The sequence below is a fragment of the Vigna unguiculata genome, chromosome 6 (assembly GCF_037176805.1).
Source record: "Vigna unguiculata cultivar grain cowpea cultivar isolate G323 ecotype 2 chromosome 6, ASM3717680v1, whole genome shotgun sequence".
NCBI classification, from domain to species: domain Eukaryota; kingdom Viridiplantae; phylum Streptophyta; class Magnoliopsida; order Fabales; family Fabaceae; genus Vigna; species Vigna unguiculata.
In genome coordinates, this window is record NC_140797.1 from 26,579,770 (window position 1) to 26,597,094 (window position 17,325).

A 17,325-nucleotide genomic window follows, 5' to 3' on the forward strand; every position below is an offset into this window, starting at 1 on the left:
GCAACTACTCAACTGCCAAAGCACATGAGCAGATCCAAATAAATGAGAGCTAGGATTATCAAATATCAAACTGCATGCTTACAAAAAGAGGAAGAATTGGAGATAGACAACATTAGCAAGGGTGGGCAAAAAATCTAATTTTCTTGATCCAATCCAGTTTTGCTCTAATCCAATCCATTTATAATCCATTTTATTAAAAATTCAATCCATTTAAAATACATTTAATGGATCTAGATTTCAATCTAATCTACATTTTATATATTTTATGGATTGGATATCCATTTTATAAATCAAGATTTTTAAATATGGATAATCCAAAAAATCCAATCCAAATTTTTAATTTAAACTTTTAGTTGGGTTAGACAAAAGGTTGAGATGGACTAGGTTAAATTCAGACTCGGCGGGCCTTGCTCGACGACCTATACAGATCGGGCAGGCCTGACGACCATAAGAGGTTGGGCGGGCCTAAAGATATGAATGGCCTAGGTGGGCCCGACAAATCGATTGAGTCAATCAGGCCCAACAATCCAGAAAATTCAAGTGAGCTCGATGACCTGAACGGGCCAGGCGGGCTCAATGACTCGATGAGCCAAGTGGCCCCGAAAACCCGAACGAGCCAAACGGGCCCGACGCCCCGAACGGGCCTAACGACCCAGACGGGACCGAAGACCCGGACGAGCCTAACGACCAACACGTACCTTACACTTGGATGGGCACGACGACACGAACAGGCCGGACGACCCAGATGGGCCCGACGATCCGAATAAATCTGACGACTTGGACGACCCAAACGGTCTCGATGACCCGATTGAGCCTGACGGGCCTAACGACCTACATGGGCCTTACGACCCAGATGGCACGACGACACGAACCGGCCCGACGACCCAGACGGGCCGACGTCCCGTTCATGTCGTTGGGTCTGTTCGTGTCATCGGGTTTGTCCAGATCGTAGGGCCCGTGTAGGTCATCAGGCTTGTCCAGGTCGTCAGGCCCGTCCGAGTTGTCGAGCCTATTTGGGTCGTCTTGGTCATCGGCCCTGTCTGGGTCGTCCGGGTTGTCGATCTCGTCCGAGTTTTCAGGCCAGTTCAGGTCATCGCGGCCGTTCGGGTCGTCGACCCATCCGTGTAGTCGCGCCCGTTCGGGTCATCGGGCTTGTCAGGGTCGTCATGCCCGTCCTGGTCGTAAGTTCCGTTTGAATCTTCTGGTCCATCCGGGTTGTCGGGCCCATCCGAGTCGTCAGGCTCATTCGTGTTGTTAAGCCCGTTCGTGTCGTCCGACCCGTTTGGGTCGTGGAACCCATCAGGGTCATTGGGCCTGTCTGGGTCGTCGGGCCCATCTGAGTCATCCGACCTGTTCATGTCATCGGGCTCGTTCGTGTCATCGGGTCTGTCCGGGTCATTAGGCTCGTGTGGGTCGTCGAGTCGTCGGGCCCGTCTGGTTGTTCGGGTCCGTCTGGGTCGTCCGGGTCATCGGGCCCATCTGGGTCGTCCGGGTTGTCGATCGTGTTAGGGTTGTCGGGCCCGTTCGGGTCGTCGCGCTCGTTTTTGTCGTCGGGTCCATCCTGATTGTCGCGCCAGTTTGGGTCGTCGTGCCCATCCGGGTCGTTGGGCCCGTCTGGTTCGTAAGGCTCGTCCAGCTCGTCCAACGTATTCGGGTCGTCGTGCGTATCCAGATCGTTGTGCCTGTGATCATCTATTTTAAAAAATAATATATTTTTCATGTTAAAGATGAAAGTGCATGAGTTGGCTCTGACTAGGGGTGTCAAAACAGTCCAGTCCGGCCCGTTTTGACCCGGCCCGATTTTGGCCCGCTTTATATGGGCCGGGCCGGGCTGGCCCAAAATGGTGAAATGAATTGCATTTCTGGACCCGGCCCGCGAGCTGGTGGGTTAACGGGCTGACGGACTGGCCCGTCAGCTTTTTCTGATATGTTTGATTTGTGGCTTAAAATCAGATTTCAATGTATAAGCAAGGGTGTATAAGCAAATTTTGAAAAGAAAGGAATAATGGTGTAGCATATTAATCCCTTTGTTTGAAAATTGAAAGATCAGAAGGTGTAATTCAAACATATGGCATCTGAAATCGAAAGCATGACACATCCTAATATTTATTATTAACTTAAACTTTTCGTAATCTTGTTGATTTATTAATTATACACAAGTAGAGTTGTTGGCCACATACATCACTTTCTTAATTACAAATTGTTGTCTGAGTGGTTGATAGCGTACATAAACCTTCTCATCCACCAAAAGCCAAAATCCAAAAGGTAAACGTAATAACCTTAACTTACGTTGGAATCACAAATCACAGAAATTATAAAATGCTTATTCTTTCCGTTTAAGTTAATGCCAAATGAGAGATTAACGGTAACAACTACCAAATTGAAAACGGTAATAGCTACGAAATTGAAATTGGGGGAAAATTTAAGGATGAACAACGATTAACAGATGAACGGGATGAACAACGCAATTGGGGGAAAATTCACAGAATGGGTCGTGGTGGTTGGAAATCGCAAAATCAAAAATTTAGGGTTTCAAAAATCAGGAATTTAGGTTACAAATCGGGAGAAAGGTTACCAGAACGCAAATTACGAACAAACTTGTCTTCGCGGTGGTCGTGGTGGTCGGAATCGTCCGCCAATCGCAGTCCAATGGTGGCTCTGCGTTCTCCTTACACTGCGCTGTTTTCTCACTGCTGCCAGCGACGTGGTGGATGTAACGGTGGAGGGGAAGCGGGTATGGCCAGCGACGACGTGGTGGCTAGCGGCGACGTGGATGGAGGAGAAGCGAGTATGTGTATGGCGCGAGAAGAGGGTCGAGAAGAAGAGTCGTTGTCTTAGAGTGTGTGAGATGTTTTGGCGCAGAGTGTGTGAGGGAGGGATATTAAAAAAATTGTGCATGTGCTGTTTATTTTAGTAAATGATACGGGCCGCGGGCTGGCCTGTTTTGGCCCGCGGGTTGGCCCGACGGGCCAGTGGGCTTGACGGGCCGGGCTGTATCGGGTTGGCAAGATGAATTTCTTGACCCGGCCCATGCTTTTTTTGTCGGGCTGGTGGGCCGGCCCGTCGGGCCTGGTCCATTTTGCCATCCCTAGCTCTGACCACAGGGCTTTTGTAGGGTTATTTGCCTTATGGGCTTCTTTGATGGGTTTTTTTTTTCAGTGTGGGCTTTTTTTGGCCTTAGCCCACATGGGTCAGGCCAAGCCCTGTGGGCTGGGCCAAATTGACACCTCTATGGGTTGGCCTGACGACTCAGACGGGTCGTGCCTGACGACCTGAACGAACTGAGTCATGTTGGCCTTAATGACACAAGTTTTAAAAAATTCAATTTAAATTTCTTTTATATAAAATGGATTCTGGATTTTGAACTTGATCCAAATATTTGAATTGGATTTAAATCTTGATCCAAATATTTGGATTTGGATTTGGATTTTAAAGAAATCCAAACTACTTTTGCTAAAAAAATGGATTTGGGTCAAAGATCTAATCCAATTATTTGGATCTAAAATAGATGTGGATTGGATCATTAAAAATTCAATCCATGCCCACCCCTAATTAGCATATACTGTACATGTGGTCTAGGTGTTCCCGCATTGAAAAGAGTTGGAGATGCATGAGTGAACCACCGTTGAGACACCAGGTGGTAAGTTTTGACAGCAGAGTCAATGTCTTCCTTATGAATTCCAACAACAACCCTCATCAACATGTGTTGTGGTCTTTCCACAACCTTACCTTGAACCTTTAAGAGGTAGGACCTCTTAAGGCTTTTGAAACCAAAATAATTATAGTCAAAGTCCCTATCATAGATTATTTCACTGTCCAATGGAGCAGCATTCTGAAGCATAATAGAAAACAACACAAACGTGAAAATCCCATCATACCAAAACATTAAATTTAAAGTACGTAAAAATGATAAAAGTCCACCTTTGGAACTCTGTGATTTCATCCAAGATCTTCTCCTCATCAAGCAATAACTTTTGCAGTTTTGGAATATTGTCCTCGAATTTTGGTATCAAATTAGTTCATTCCTTGCTTTATTTCATAAAAGCTTCAATTTTGGATGAATCCTGACATACAAAGAAGAAACAAAAAAATTAGATGTCTCTTGGACAGAGTTTCAATTGCAATGAAATCTTCCCGATACTTACCACCTCAAAAGCCTAGTATTAAGAATAAATGCACAACAATATAACTATGAAAACTGATTCAATTACAAAACTCATGTCATCCAAAACTCTTGTCTATTTGCATAGTTGTTGTGCTTAGTTTCAAGCTCTTTGAGAGTTTATTTACTTTCATGGATTTTATCCCTGGAATATGATATCACGAAGTCATTCATTGGTATCAGCCCTGCACCCATTGCCTTAAACAAACAACAATTTAAAATGAAACATAACAACATCAGGAAAAATCACAACCATAATCCAACAACATAAAAGCAAGAAATCATAAACATAACTAAAGGCATAAAATAGAAAAACGTAGAGACGTCAACCTTAAGCCACACACATGGCATTCGATTAAGTTGGATAAATCCCTAGTCCTTTTGTTTATTGGAACAGAGTATTAGAGATTTTTAGATAACTCTGGTTGCAGCCCAATTCTTTCTTCAATTCGAGGAGCTTCGTCGCCTGTGACACTAGTAATCAAAAAAGAAGAAGAAAATGATAAAACTTTAACATGCTAATCCAGAGATTAAACATTAGTACACATCTTAATAAAAATAGGAATCCAGAGCACGAAATATTACCCTAATCAAGGAATATTACCCATTAACACTTTTCCAAGAGAAAGAAATTATAACAACATACCGATCGTCGATTTCATCTTTGTTCTCCACCCAATGAAGATTTGGGGAGGAAGGTAGCAAAGAAAGATAACTTCTTGAAGAAATTTTCAGAACACCATCAAGACATTATCTAGTGTTCCCTTCATCCCACAATCTTAGAAGTGGGAAAAACAATATGACTTATAACACAACAGATGCTATTGTTTAAACACAAAAAAAAAAAAATATAGGGCAAAGTTGTAAAATCTGGACCTTAGGGAAATGAAATGGAAAGAAAGTTTAAAAAAGGTTTAAACGAAAAGAAAGTTAAAAAAAACCCTAAATCTAAACAAACCTTCAATGGAACAACAAAACGTGAAAGAATAGAGGAAAAAATAAAAAACATTAGAAAACTCTAAAACACATAACGTATTCTAAAAATAATACCCTTTACACAAAAACTTGGAGCCAACACCATTACCACTAAAATCGGTACCCATCCCTATTGTCTTCATCCTCATTAGAACTTCTTCAAAGAAAACCTAAAAAATCATGAAATAAGTTCATATAGGAAAACAAAACCTAAAAAACCTATAACCGGAAGAAGAAAACTCATCATGGTTGCTCCACCAGGAAGGATTTTCACATGCTTATGTGGAGTTCAATTACTTCTTCGGTGTCGGAAAGTGGGATCCATTCTTTGAGAGCTATGGATTATAGAAATGACAAACTTCATGTTGGTGGGATAACCGGTCAGAAAGGTTTGATTTTTCCCTCAAATATTCCATCACGATCATTTAAAATATTGGTCTTTCAAATTAAAGGTTGGCGCTCAGAAATTAGTGCACATATAGAACTGACGTAAGGTTCATTAATGGATGTAACATCCATTAACTCAACTCAGAGTATTCCCTCCTTCCACCAATCTCAAAAGTGGAAGAATTGAAATGACTATTTAACTCAAATGCTCAATCGAAAAGGAGATTGACAGAAGGGTTAAAACAATATTTTCCTGATCACAGATCAGAGACTAAGAAAATATTTTAAAACAGGAGTAATTGACGAAACGAACAAACCTGTAAAATAGACAGGTGTCAATGATTGGAGATGGGGTATTTTGGTATTTTGCAGAGGTATTTTCTTTAAGCTCTGTAGTTAAACAAACAAGCATATAAACTTGAAACTCAACTAGCACCAATTAACTCATCTGAATTATTGAGATCAAAGTTTGGAGTATCTATGAAAAATATCATGATGTTAGAAAATGAGACTTTTCTAGATCCTCTAAAATATTTTTTTTCTTGTTTGCCAGGTCTTGTGAGGTTGAAATTAAGTATGAATGTTTGTGGGAAAGTTGGTTGTATGGACAGTGGTAAGCTGAGAATGAATAATAACATTTATTTTATACAGATTTACATTTTTTTTATTAATTAAAGAAAAATCTTTTACAACATATAAAACTACTGCACTCACTGCACTTACTGCACTCAGAATATTGCTGTAAACTTTTGTGTCCCTTCTACAATTGTGCAACTTCAAAATTAATACTTTTTTCTTTGTTTTCTCTCTGGTTTTACAACCTTTTTCCTGATTTTATAGCCATGTTTAACAGAAGCTACTTCCTTTTCATCTCCACACTTATTTGGACATGGTAATTGAGCTAAACTATCGGTGGGGTAATTAGCAATCTCCCTATCACAATTTGTAGCAACATTCTTACCCTCACATTTATCATAGTAGTCCTTGAAAGCTTCATCGAAGCTCACTTCATGATCCAATTTCTCTTTCCAAATTTCGAAGTCCATCACTGTTCTAAGCATGGGCTCACCAAGACCCAGAAGCTTGACGTGAGACCCTTTTGTAAGAATGGCCCATCCATTAGGATCTTGTTTGAGGGACAACAAATTCTTAATCTCTCTTGTTGTGGAGTCTTCCACTTCACCACCCTTCTTTATTCGTTTCCTGCTAGCAAGCATGTTGTCTATGGCGATCCAGAAGCGTGTAATGTTCTTAGGGTTCTCTCTTCCCAATAGATAGGACTCAATTGAGGTTTCCAATAGGTTGAAAATTGCATTACTTTTCAATTTCTCCACGGCTGTGCTAAAATCTTTAATCCACTTGGTGTTGTTGGTACCTCCATAAATGAAGATGTAACACTCCCTGTTCATCTGAGTTACCCACACAAAAAACACAGTTAGTTTTATCTCCTGCTCATATCTAAATTATGTTAATGCCAATTTAATTGAAGAAGTAACATTGAGTCTTTTTCACAAAGAATATGGACTCAATTGAGTAAACAACCTATATAAGGACAAAATCGAGTTAGAGACAAAAATATATATAAGAACCAAATTAATAATTAAGCTGATTAGAAAATGATGATGTCAAGAAAACATGGGATTGCAAGCACAAGCCTTTGAGATTGCAGATGAAAGTATCACTAAAGGTTTCATTGATCCATGACTTGTAAGACTTTAACAGTTTAATTTGGAAGAATTCAAGAAAGAAGAAACAGTCATCAACGAATTATGCATGTACCAAATAGAAGAAGCATTAGTTTGCAGAGCTTACCAATTCCCTTATTGTTGAACTGAGGTTCTTCATTTCAGTCCAAAACCAGTTCCATTGTTGAGTAAGTCGAGTATGGTCAGAGGTTCTGAAAGGGAATCCCTCAATCCCCCATGTTGAAATAATTTGTTTTGCATCAGGGTTTTCCACTTTACCCTGAGGGCTAATGAGCAAGATAATGGGGTTACCCTTGTACTTGAATACCTCTTTGATAAGATCAATACCTGTTTGGAAATTGAATTCCTTCACCACATACCACCCAACCTCACAAATATTTTCTACCTTTTTCCTTTGCTCTTCATCCCAAACTCTCACAATGGGGATCCACAAAATACTGAAATCCTCTTTTCTGTAACCTTCTACCTCTTTAGGCCCTTCCCTCAATTTCCCATCAATTGATATCAAAAGCTGACTCTCATATTCAATGTTGTCAGTGCCCGAAATGAACAACAACACATATTTGTTCTTGAACACTCCAATTCCAACCTGTTTATAAGTCAAGCAAATAATAATGAACAATGAATTTCTTATTTTACTCACACTGATACCTTAATAATTAAACCCTTTGTTTACACTAAGTTTAATCACTCATTGTTATTTTTACTTTTAAAGAAATCATCTTTTTAGTTTCTGGACATAGCATTTTAATACCTTCAAAGACTAAAAGGAATTAAAATGGAATGGGTGAAACTAAAGAATGATTCTAATAATAAGAAGTAATGAAAAAGTTCTATAGTTATGTGGACAAAACGAATAACCAAACATTGCATATACATTGGATTAATACTATAGTATAAGAACATGGTAGCAGTGAAGATAGAACAATATTAAAGATATTTCTTTAATCGATACCTCTTTTTGGGTAAGAACATTATACACTACTGGTCTTGGATCTTGAGGATCAGTGGGGATAATAAGAGCTTCCAAATATTTTACAATGTCAGTTTCAGTGAAATTGTTTATAATATCCTTCCGCTTTGAGTAATCTTCTATTCGCCCTGCAATCAACACAAAAAACCTTTACCTCTGTCCCAACTGTAGTTCAATTTATCACCTTTACTAGTTCAGAGAATTTAAGGAAAACATGCTTCTAATGTTCATATAAAATATTTGCAAGAGCACTAAACACTTAATTAACCTATCTGTGTGTTGCACTTCTCCTGATGCTCCTTGAAATTTTTGAGAATGTAGTCCAACTTATAGTCAAATTTAGACAAGTCATATCTGTATCCCCTGAATCCAAGCATTTACAATTTCGAGTCATTACACAACATTTAAACGTACATAAAAGCAGATTTGGATCCTCTCATGTCTATAATTAAAACGACAATTTCATGTGTCGAGAATCGAGAATCTAAGTAAGAGTTTAAATTTAATGTTTGACAGAAAAAAAAAATTAATAAAAGAAGCTTACTTGTCACACAAGAAATCAATGTGGCTAGTACAAGTGACCAAGGTGATAATGGTCCAGTACGCAAGAATAGGAATCTCATGCAAAGTGTCGGTCAAAGAAGGAACATCGTTTATGTTATACTGTGCAGTAATGAGTTTCTTCCAATCAGTGATGCATTTAACTACTTGCATCACCTTCTTCACCAAAGTGTTGAAGTTATCTAGTTGCTGCATGTTTTCCACGATGCTATGAAGTCCATTCAACTCTGCCAATGATTTTCCAAGTTTGTCACGTGGAATGGGGGCAAGTTGCCAAAACTTGCCATACTCAAGAGCAAACGCCGCCAGAGCTATCACCGCTTTTGCATCCCAGGAATACTCTCTCAGCTGTTCAAGGATCAACATTGTTGTCTGATGCGCATATTGCTCTCCACGACCCGTGCAAATCATCTGCAACCAATTCTTAAATTTCTCTCTTTTAATTACTTTTCACTACTAAAAATTATTACGATACATTGTTTGATGCTTCATTTTCGATATTTCTATTTTTGATGAGTTTATTTATTATTTTAATCCAGAGAAATTTTAAATTTAATTCCGCCTTTACCTGGTAAGAAATTCGCTTCAAGTTAGGGAGTCTAGGGAAATAGATTAATGGATCATTATCTTCTCTGTCTTGTTCGATTTGTTGCCCATTCTCCTGTACATTAAATTATCGACACTTAAAAGAGCTTTCAAGTTACAATCATTATAGATTACTCGAATACACACATATATATATATATATATATATATATATATACATATACATATATATATATATATATATATATGTATATGTATATATATATATATATGTATATATATATATATATATATATATATATATATATATATGTATATATATGTGTGTGTGTGAGAAATTATTAAAAAAATATGCTTTGCAATCATTAGTTTCACCTATTTATCGGATGTAGCCCTATTGGAGATACACAAATATTGTTAGTAAACTTTTGCTTCATATTGTGTCATTTTCTCCCTATACAGTGTATCTCCACAATGGGATAACAAATGCAATCCAGATCCAATGAATGACTTGAGACTCTGATTTCCTTTCCAAAAATTTTACATACACAATTTTGTCTTTAAAAAGTATTTCAAAAGGTTGAAAAAAGGTGTATTTAACTACTCATTGATATTGACTCTTAAATGATATAAGATAATTTGGTGTACATGTACCATAACAATTTCCCAGTCGATAACTAAAGGAGTTTCCATTCTCACAAATAACTTCTAACCTCACAAATAGTCTTACGTTATTTAGGAGTCGAGACTAAGAACAATTTAAATATATATTTTTCTTTCAACTTTCCAAAACATTTTTTAAAGACAAAACAGTGACAGGACTCTAGGCTCCAAAGTGGATAATATTTCAAATTTTATAATTGATTCTAACAATGTTATCTCAACTAACTTGAGATCTCCAAAGTGGAATATACTTTGAATGCCGTGATTTACTCTAATGATGTTATCTCAACCGACTTGAGATTGGAAAATATAGATAACATGTTGGACAATTCCACGAGACTAGATAAGTTCAGTTAGGAATCGATAAATTCTTTGCAAAATCGTAACTTATTTACATTCAATGAGAATATGATGAGCATAAACTGTATATACAAGAGTGTGTGAAGTGCTTGAAGTTACCCTGATCAAATCAGCAATTTCAATTGACTGGTTGACAACTTTTGAAGCAATACAGTAAAGAGATCCAGCGTCATACTTCTCAACACAATGGTCATGAGTCATGCATATTTTCTCCAACATCTGATTGTCATTGATATCAAATGGGTTTAGCAAGAGCTTCTCCGGATGAAAAGTGTTCCAGGAAATTTTCTTAGACGACATGTTGGTGTTCAGCCAACTAATTTTCCAAAGTATTTAGACAAATATTTGAAAGCCAACAATGCGTATTTATACAGTGAAGAAAAGCACTATAGTTTAAAATGCAAAGCCAAAATAATGATTAAGAAACTTCAGTATATATCAAGAAAGAGAGTGAATTTGTGACATTTGTGGCCCATAAGTTTGCTCTCATAAAGGGTGTAACTGACAATTTATTATGATTCCCTAAACTAGAGTTTCTCACTTACCTACTTCGATTTAAACCTTGAAGGAAAGAATGTGTAATAACAGTACTATAAAGAGTGATATGTTTTCAAAAAGATATAGGTAAAATTGCGAATAAAGGAAATAATATACTCGGAGTGCTTATGCTATCATGAGTTCCACCCTTTTATATATTTTACTATCTAAAAGATTGAAAAAGATTCAAGTTTAAGGTTAATTAAATAAACAAAAATATGCTTGATTAAGGGGTTAGAAATGCACTAAGGTAAAATAATCATACAGGGATAATTTGCTTCCATTTAGGAGTACTTTTTATATGCTTTGAAACACACTTTATTTTAGTTCTGTTCACAACAAATTTCTTGTGAATAAACTGATTTACCTATGTTGTTGTATTATTCATGCAATGAACAATATAATTTATAGGCTCACATATTCTTGGCCGTTATACTAAAAAACAAACAAAAACAGCTAAAAGTGACTAACACATTAACTACCCATAAGACTCCAATGACTAATACATTAATTACCCAATGGCTAATACATTAACTACCCATCCAACAACTAATACATTTATGTTACACTGCATCATGTCAACATATAAATATGAATGTGATGCCCCAAGTACAGCAAATCGCAATGTGTTTGCAATGTGTTCACACAGCTCAAGCTACAAACATGAAAGAATCATTGCTTAGAGAATATAGAAAAAAGTCGAAGGGTTATTATAACAACTTAAAAGAATGGGTAAACTCAACCAGGTATGAACTTGATGAAAATTAAAGTGGGAAAAAAGGTAACATTCTCATCCACATTTTAATGAGTGCAGAATCACAATTTCTAAATGAACTCAAACATGCAACACAATGTTCAGGTGTTATTGATATATGATTGCACTAGTCAACCACAATGCAAAACCCAAAACATCAATTAGATACAGTTTTATATGTCTTGAAGAGGATCGTCAGCCTAGCTTCATGATATAAAGCTAAAAAAGGAAGGAACATGAGACTAAACCCCTCCCTACCCATACCCAATACAGGTAAACATTTGCATAAAACAAACCTTTTTCTGAGAGCAATATATAGCAACAACTAAAAACAATTTCCTAAACAGTACCAGCACCATGCTATTAGTGATCCTGATATTCAAAAAATGTTTGAAGCAAATACCTGCAAGTTCCTTTGAAGTTCTTGAGTCTTCTTTCGAAGAGCTGATAATAGCAAACAGATCATCTAATCTTTTTGGCCATTAGAGCAGATACCACTCTCTTGGGAGCTTTGATACTAAATTGAAAAAAAAGCAGAATAAGAAAATAGAAGAAAACGAGAACTGAGCATTGATAACTTCTCTGGTACAGAGAACGAGTCCTCTTTACAAGGTAAAGTATCAGTAGCTATGAAGGAATTGAATGGAGCCATGCTCCATGTAAAATGATTGAAACAGAAATTTCACAATTCTCAGATAGAACACTTCTCTACTCTCGACCCAAACCAATCACAAATTGCTAATTCTCCTCTCTCCTTTCCGTTATTAGTCACCCTTCTAAATTTTTCCAGCCTGATATTTTTAATCTCTTCGACCAATTCATCTAGATCATACGTCCATTCTGTTATCTTTGCTGTCTCTCCTCCCTCTCCACTTATTCTGCTGTCACCTGCTTCCCCACTTGCATATACTCTAGAACTTTGAGCGTCCAGCAATCCATTTATTTCGTCTTATCCCTTTCTTTTCCTCTTAATAGGGTTGTAAATTGGGCCTATCAAATGAATTCACATTTCTCTCCAATACATTTTTTTCCTCCCAATGTGATAGAAGTAATAGTTCAGCAACCTGAAACTTATACCTCAGCATGGGAAAACATCAGAAAGAAAGACTACCATACATCATATGCATAAATATGCCGATCACCGAAAATGGTGTAAAGACCTAGCAATGCTAGTGTTAAAGTATTACCTATTCCACCTGCTAAAAGCCACATAATATGCAAGCAAGGATTTAACAACTAAATTATGTTAATCCTTGACAAAACAAAACTGTTTATCAACCCAAAGGCTAAGCAATTAATGATTGACCGACTGAGATTAACAAAAAAATTCTCTATAAAAGTCTAGATTTACGTAAACCCTTCTGCCACAGAAGAATATCGTACAAGTGCAAACAGAATCAAATTCATTTTCCATGTCTTCTTAGTACATCTGAAAAGCAGATAACAGCAAAACACATAATTAGCCTAAACTATTTACTATATTAAGAACAACAGATAATCGTTGAGAAATTGGGGAAAAAATTGGATAGGAATTGGCCATTCCACAACGTTAAATTTGGCCATTTTTCTCACACACTCATCCAGTGCCTAAGCCCTCCATAACATTCATCAACCATCAACTGTTACAGCAACAAAAGACCAACCACACACACCTCTACAAAGATCACAAAACTTTAACCCTTTAAAAGTCAAACTTTAATTATTACCATACCACATAAAATAAACTACCAACAAAACATAAAAAAGAAGGGAAATAGGGTAAAACATATAACTTATAATTTATCATTAATTAACCATAAACAGGCTTCAGTGATTCTACATCTAACATAAAAAATCTAGAGCACTAAAACTGAATTTCAGAATTACTCCAACACAACAGCAGCACCCAACTCCTTGAGTTTCTCCATAATGGTATTAGCCTCCTCCTTGGTGAGCCCCTTCTTCAAAACACAAGGAACCTTTTCCACCAAGTCCTTGGCTTCCTTCAACCCCAAGTCAGTAAAGGACCTCACTTCCTTGATGATTTTGATCTTGGCAGCAGCATCATACTTCTCCAACTTCAAATCAAACACCGTCTTCTCTGCCACCGCAGCACCGGCCTCCACCCCAGGGGACCTTGCAGCCGGCATTGATGGCGTGACAACGGCGGCCATCGGAGCGCCATAGCGGTGGAGACCCATCTTGAGCCGCCAGAGGACGGTGAAGTCATGCCTTTCAAACCTGTTGAGATCGAGAAGCTCGTTGGCAATGCGCTCCACCTTCTGCGCACGCGCCTCCGTGGAGAGAGCACGCGTGAGGTTCACAAACCTCCTGGCACACCTTGCCGCACTGTGAGACATTGATTTTCCCTTCACCACACCAAATTGTCACCAAATACAAATGAAAACTCAAATCGACACCCTAATCGTATGAAACGACAAACGAAGAAGGACGTACTATGGAAGATTTTTCCGGCACCGGATGATGCAGTGCGGCGGCTACGCTTCGGGTTCACTTATGTGTGGGGAAATGAAGATTCTTATGTTCACCGCTTATATGCCGGTCGGCTCAGTTCTCTTTCACGGATATGGACCGGGTTTTAGTTCTTCAAATCATTTTTGGATTAATTAATTTTTCTTTCAGAAAATATATTCGTAGAATTATTGACTTGGTTCTTCCTAGTATGAGGAGATTTTAATTTAGTCTTAGGATTTTTAAAGCTAAAATAAGTTTTTTAAAAATAACTTTCATCTTTTTTTTTGTTTTCAAGTAGTTCCTAATTATAGTTTAACTACAATTTAGCTCTTGTATGGTTACCATTAAAATGGAATTTAGTTCATATGTAAGAAATAAATTGCGTTATAACATAATAAGTAGCAATTTGTTTGAAATGAAAGGCATATATCAAAGATGAAAGATATTTTTATTTATTTATGTATTAACATCAAATAACAAATTTGAAAATAAAACATCACTCAACATAAATTACTAGAGGACTTTTAATTACCAAAATTGTACTTAAACAATAATGTATCTTTTTCTTAAAAAAAAAAAAAAACTAAATCTTCAAATGGATACTATAACATTATATTTTCAAATGGAGAGCAGAATTTCCAACTAATTTTTTAATGTCTGATGTTTCTGGGTAGGGACCAAGAGCCTACTAAAAGAATCTCTTCACTTCACGTTATCTTTCTCCTCTCTAGTAACCTCAGCGAAATCCACTCCTTAGCTCGATCGGTTGGGATGACGATCGGGGTACCTGTCTAAAGTACTCCGATGCTTAAGTCAGAAAGGGCCGATCGGTATATCAGAATATCAGCTGTAATAAATGCGAAATTAAGATCCTCACCAACCTACCTTTGGGCCCTATTTATAGCTTTCGACATGGGCCTGTAATTAGGGTTTCTTAATCACGGCCCAGTGACTCCCTAATGAAGATTATGGACTCGTTTAATCGATAATTATTGAATTAAGTTATTTGACCGTGCGACCGATGGCCGCTTGGCTGGGTTACTGACGTTATGCTTTCAACAAGCTAACAATGTGTTTTACCGATCAACCGACAGGTGCTTTAGAAGGTCCGTCGCTGCTGTTTTACCGACTAACCGATGGGCCCTCGAGGTTAGAGGGTCCACCGCTGTTGTTCTACCGATGAACCGATGGGCCCTCGAGATTAGAGGGTACATCGCTGTTGTTTTACCGATGAACCGATGGGCCCTTGAAGTTAGAAGGTCCATCGCTGCCGCTTTACCGATGAACCGATGGATATGAACATGGTTAATGCGTGACTTGTATATTCAACCGTTTGACCGATGGTCTTATATTTTATCCGTGATCCGTTCGACCGATAGTCCCTTAACGATGCTACGTGGCTGTTCGTTTAACCGTGAGACCGATGGTCCCCTGAGGATTATATTTGGCCGATTGACCGATGGGACATACTGTACACAAGCCCCCCCAGCATCGAGCGATGGGAATGAAGCGAGGAGGTTTTACCAAAATCGTGGTGTCGATTGACCGCCGGCGTTTCTCAGCGGTTATTTTACCTCGTGGATCGTGCCTGACAGTTATGATTTGAAGCGTCGTGAAGCATGGACCGTCGATCTGAATGTGATCGTAGGGTTCCGGGGTTGCCACGTGTCACATGGTCCCCCCTATAAATAGGTTTGTGTGGTTGTCGTTATTTTCACGTTTTCCTTTCTCTTTCTAGCCGAATCTCCGATCGTCCTCTCTTGCTTGCAGGTAAAAATGTCTTCCAGCGTATCAGGTTCAGATGGTCTGTCGGGTGGAGCGGTCAGGTGGTCTGGGGGCGCCGGGTCGGTTTCCGCCCTATTCGATTCGTCCGAGTCGGGAACTTCGCTCGGGGGAGTGTCGAGCGCGACAGGTTCCCCAATTCTCCTAAGTGGCAGCTCTGAGGCCGAGCCACCGGTCGCTGAGGCGGTAGAGCAGGTCGTTATTTCTAACGAGAGCGGGGACGTCATAGGCATCGACGTTCGCGACGAGGGGGACGAAGCCGATCTGCCAGAGATATCAGGATATGACTGGGCCCCCTATGAGCCGCGCACACTCGCGACAAGGTTTCGATGGGGCAACGACCTGGGGGATCTGGTCGAGCGGACCAGGATTTTCAGCGAGGAAGTAGAGGATGGACACCTTCGAGTCAAAGTATGTGCCGGCAACGAGAGAGTGTGCCACGGGAAGGGGGAGGCGAAGCTTGATTTCTTCTATGTGTACTCCTGCCTTTTTCATGATTTGGGTTTGACCGTGCCGTTTGCCGATTGGCAGATGGCAGTCCTCCGCCAGATCCAGTGCGCACCGACGCAGATTCATCCGAACGCATGGGCGTCTATGCAGGCGTTCGACGTTCTATGTCGGGCGGCCGGCCTGACTCCCACCATGCCTCTGTTCCTTCATTTCTACAAGACTCGACCGACGGCGTCGAAGGGCTGGGTTTCCTTCCTCGGGGCGAACAAGAGTTTGCTCACCCTTTATCTCGCCTCCTACAAGGGTTTCAAGACCGGCTTTTTTAAGGTTGCGATTCCTGGCAAGGGGAGGAGGTATATTTTTGATGAGCAGGATCGTCCGAAATTTCCGTTATACTGGACGGCGTTCCCCCCTCCTACTGATGCTTAGGCTGAAGAGCGGTTGACCCCAGCCGAGCGGGCTGACCTGGCCGTCCTCAAGACCCTGCCTGACAAGATCCCCCCACGGCCACTGATCCAATGCCTCCGCTCCCCGGATTTACCGAGGGCGGTTTATGGTTAGTTGTTCTGATATTACCGATCGTTAAATTGATCGCAGTTAACTTATTTACTTTGCTGTTTTGCAGATATAATGGCTCGGACGACCGCTCCTAACGCCGAGTTTCTGGCTCGCGCAAAGACTCGACGACGGGGAGAGGACACCGCTGAGGAGGTGGTGCCGCTTCAGACCGTCCCTGCAGCCCCTTCGACCGGTCGAGTTCCAGCTGCCACTGCTCCGACCGGGGCTTCGGGTGCCGTCTCACAGCCTCGTTTCATTGTGAAGCCTCCCGGATCTGGCGCTGTTGTTGCTGCTGCTGCGGCTGCTGCTGCGGACAAAGGCAAAAAATCAAAGAAGGACGACTCCCCAACCAGTCGGCCTTCTAAGAAACAGAAGAAAGGGGAGACGTCTGGTTCCCTCGCTGGTGCTTTCCTCGGCGGTGATGTCCGCCTTGACGAAGAGGTCTCCCTTCAGCTGG

General features: G+C 39.8%; 1 protein-coding gene and 1 pseudogene across 3 annotated transcripts; both read right to left on the reverse strand.

Moving 5' to 3' along the window:
- Nucleotides 1-6,260: 6,260 nt before the first annotated feature.
- Nucleotides 6,261-13,173, reverse strand: LOC114188829 (protein SIEVE ELEMENT OCCLUSION B-like). 2 transcript variants are annotated; one of them, XM_028077483.2, is made up of 8 exons: nucleotides 12,028-13,173; nucleotides 10,433-10,552; nucleotides 9,333-9,425; nucleotides 8,748-9,175; nucleotides 8,472-8,566; nucleotides 8,186-8,331; nucleotides 7,337-7,819; nucleotides 6,261-6,933 (listed from the first exon to the last, which is right to left on the reverse strand). In XM_028077483.2, exons 1-8 carry the CDS (start codon nucleotides 12,088-12,090, stop codon nucleotides 6,307-6,309), a joined length of 2,055 nt encoding a protein of 684 aa, XP_027933284.1. In that variant the 5' UTR covers nucleotides 12,091-13,173; the 3' UTR covers nucleotides 6,261-6,306. The 2 variants fall into 2 exon arrangements, with proteins under 2 accessions (XP_027933284.1, XP_027933283.1); XM_028077482.2 differs by having other exon boundaries at nucleotides 10,433-11,525.
- A 210-nt stretch (nucleotides 13,174-13,383) lies between these two features.
- On the reverse strand, nucleotides 13,384-14,216 carry LOC114188831 (uncharacterized; annotated as a pseudogene). Its single transcript, XR_014995906.1, has 2 exons — nucleotides 14,061-14,216; nucleotides 13,384-13,972 (listed from the first exon to the last, which is right to left on the reverse strand). The product of XR_014995906.1 is annotated as an uncharacterized LOC114188831 (transcript).
- Between the last annotated feature and the right edge of the window lie 3,109 nt (nucleotides 14,217-17,325).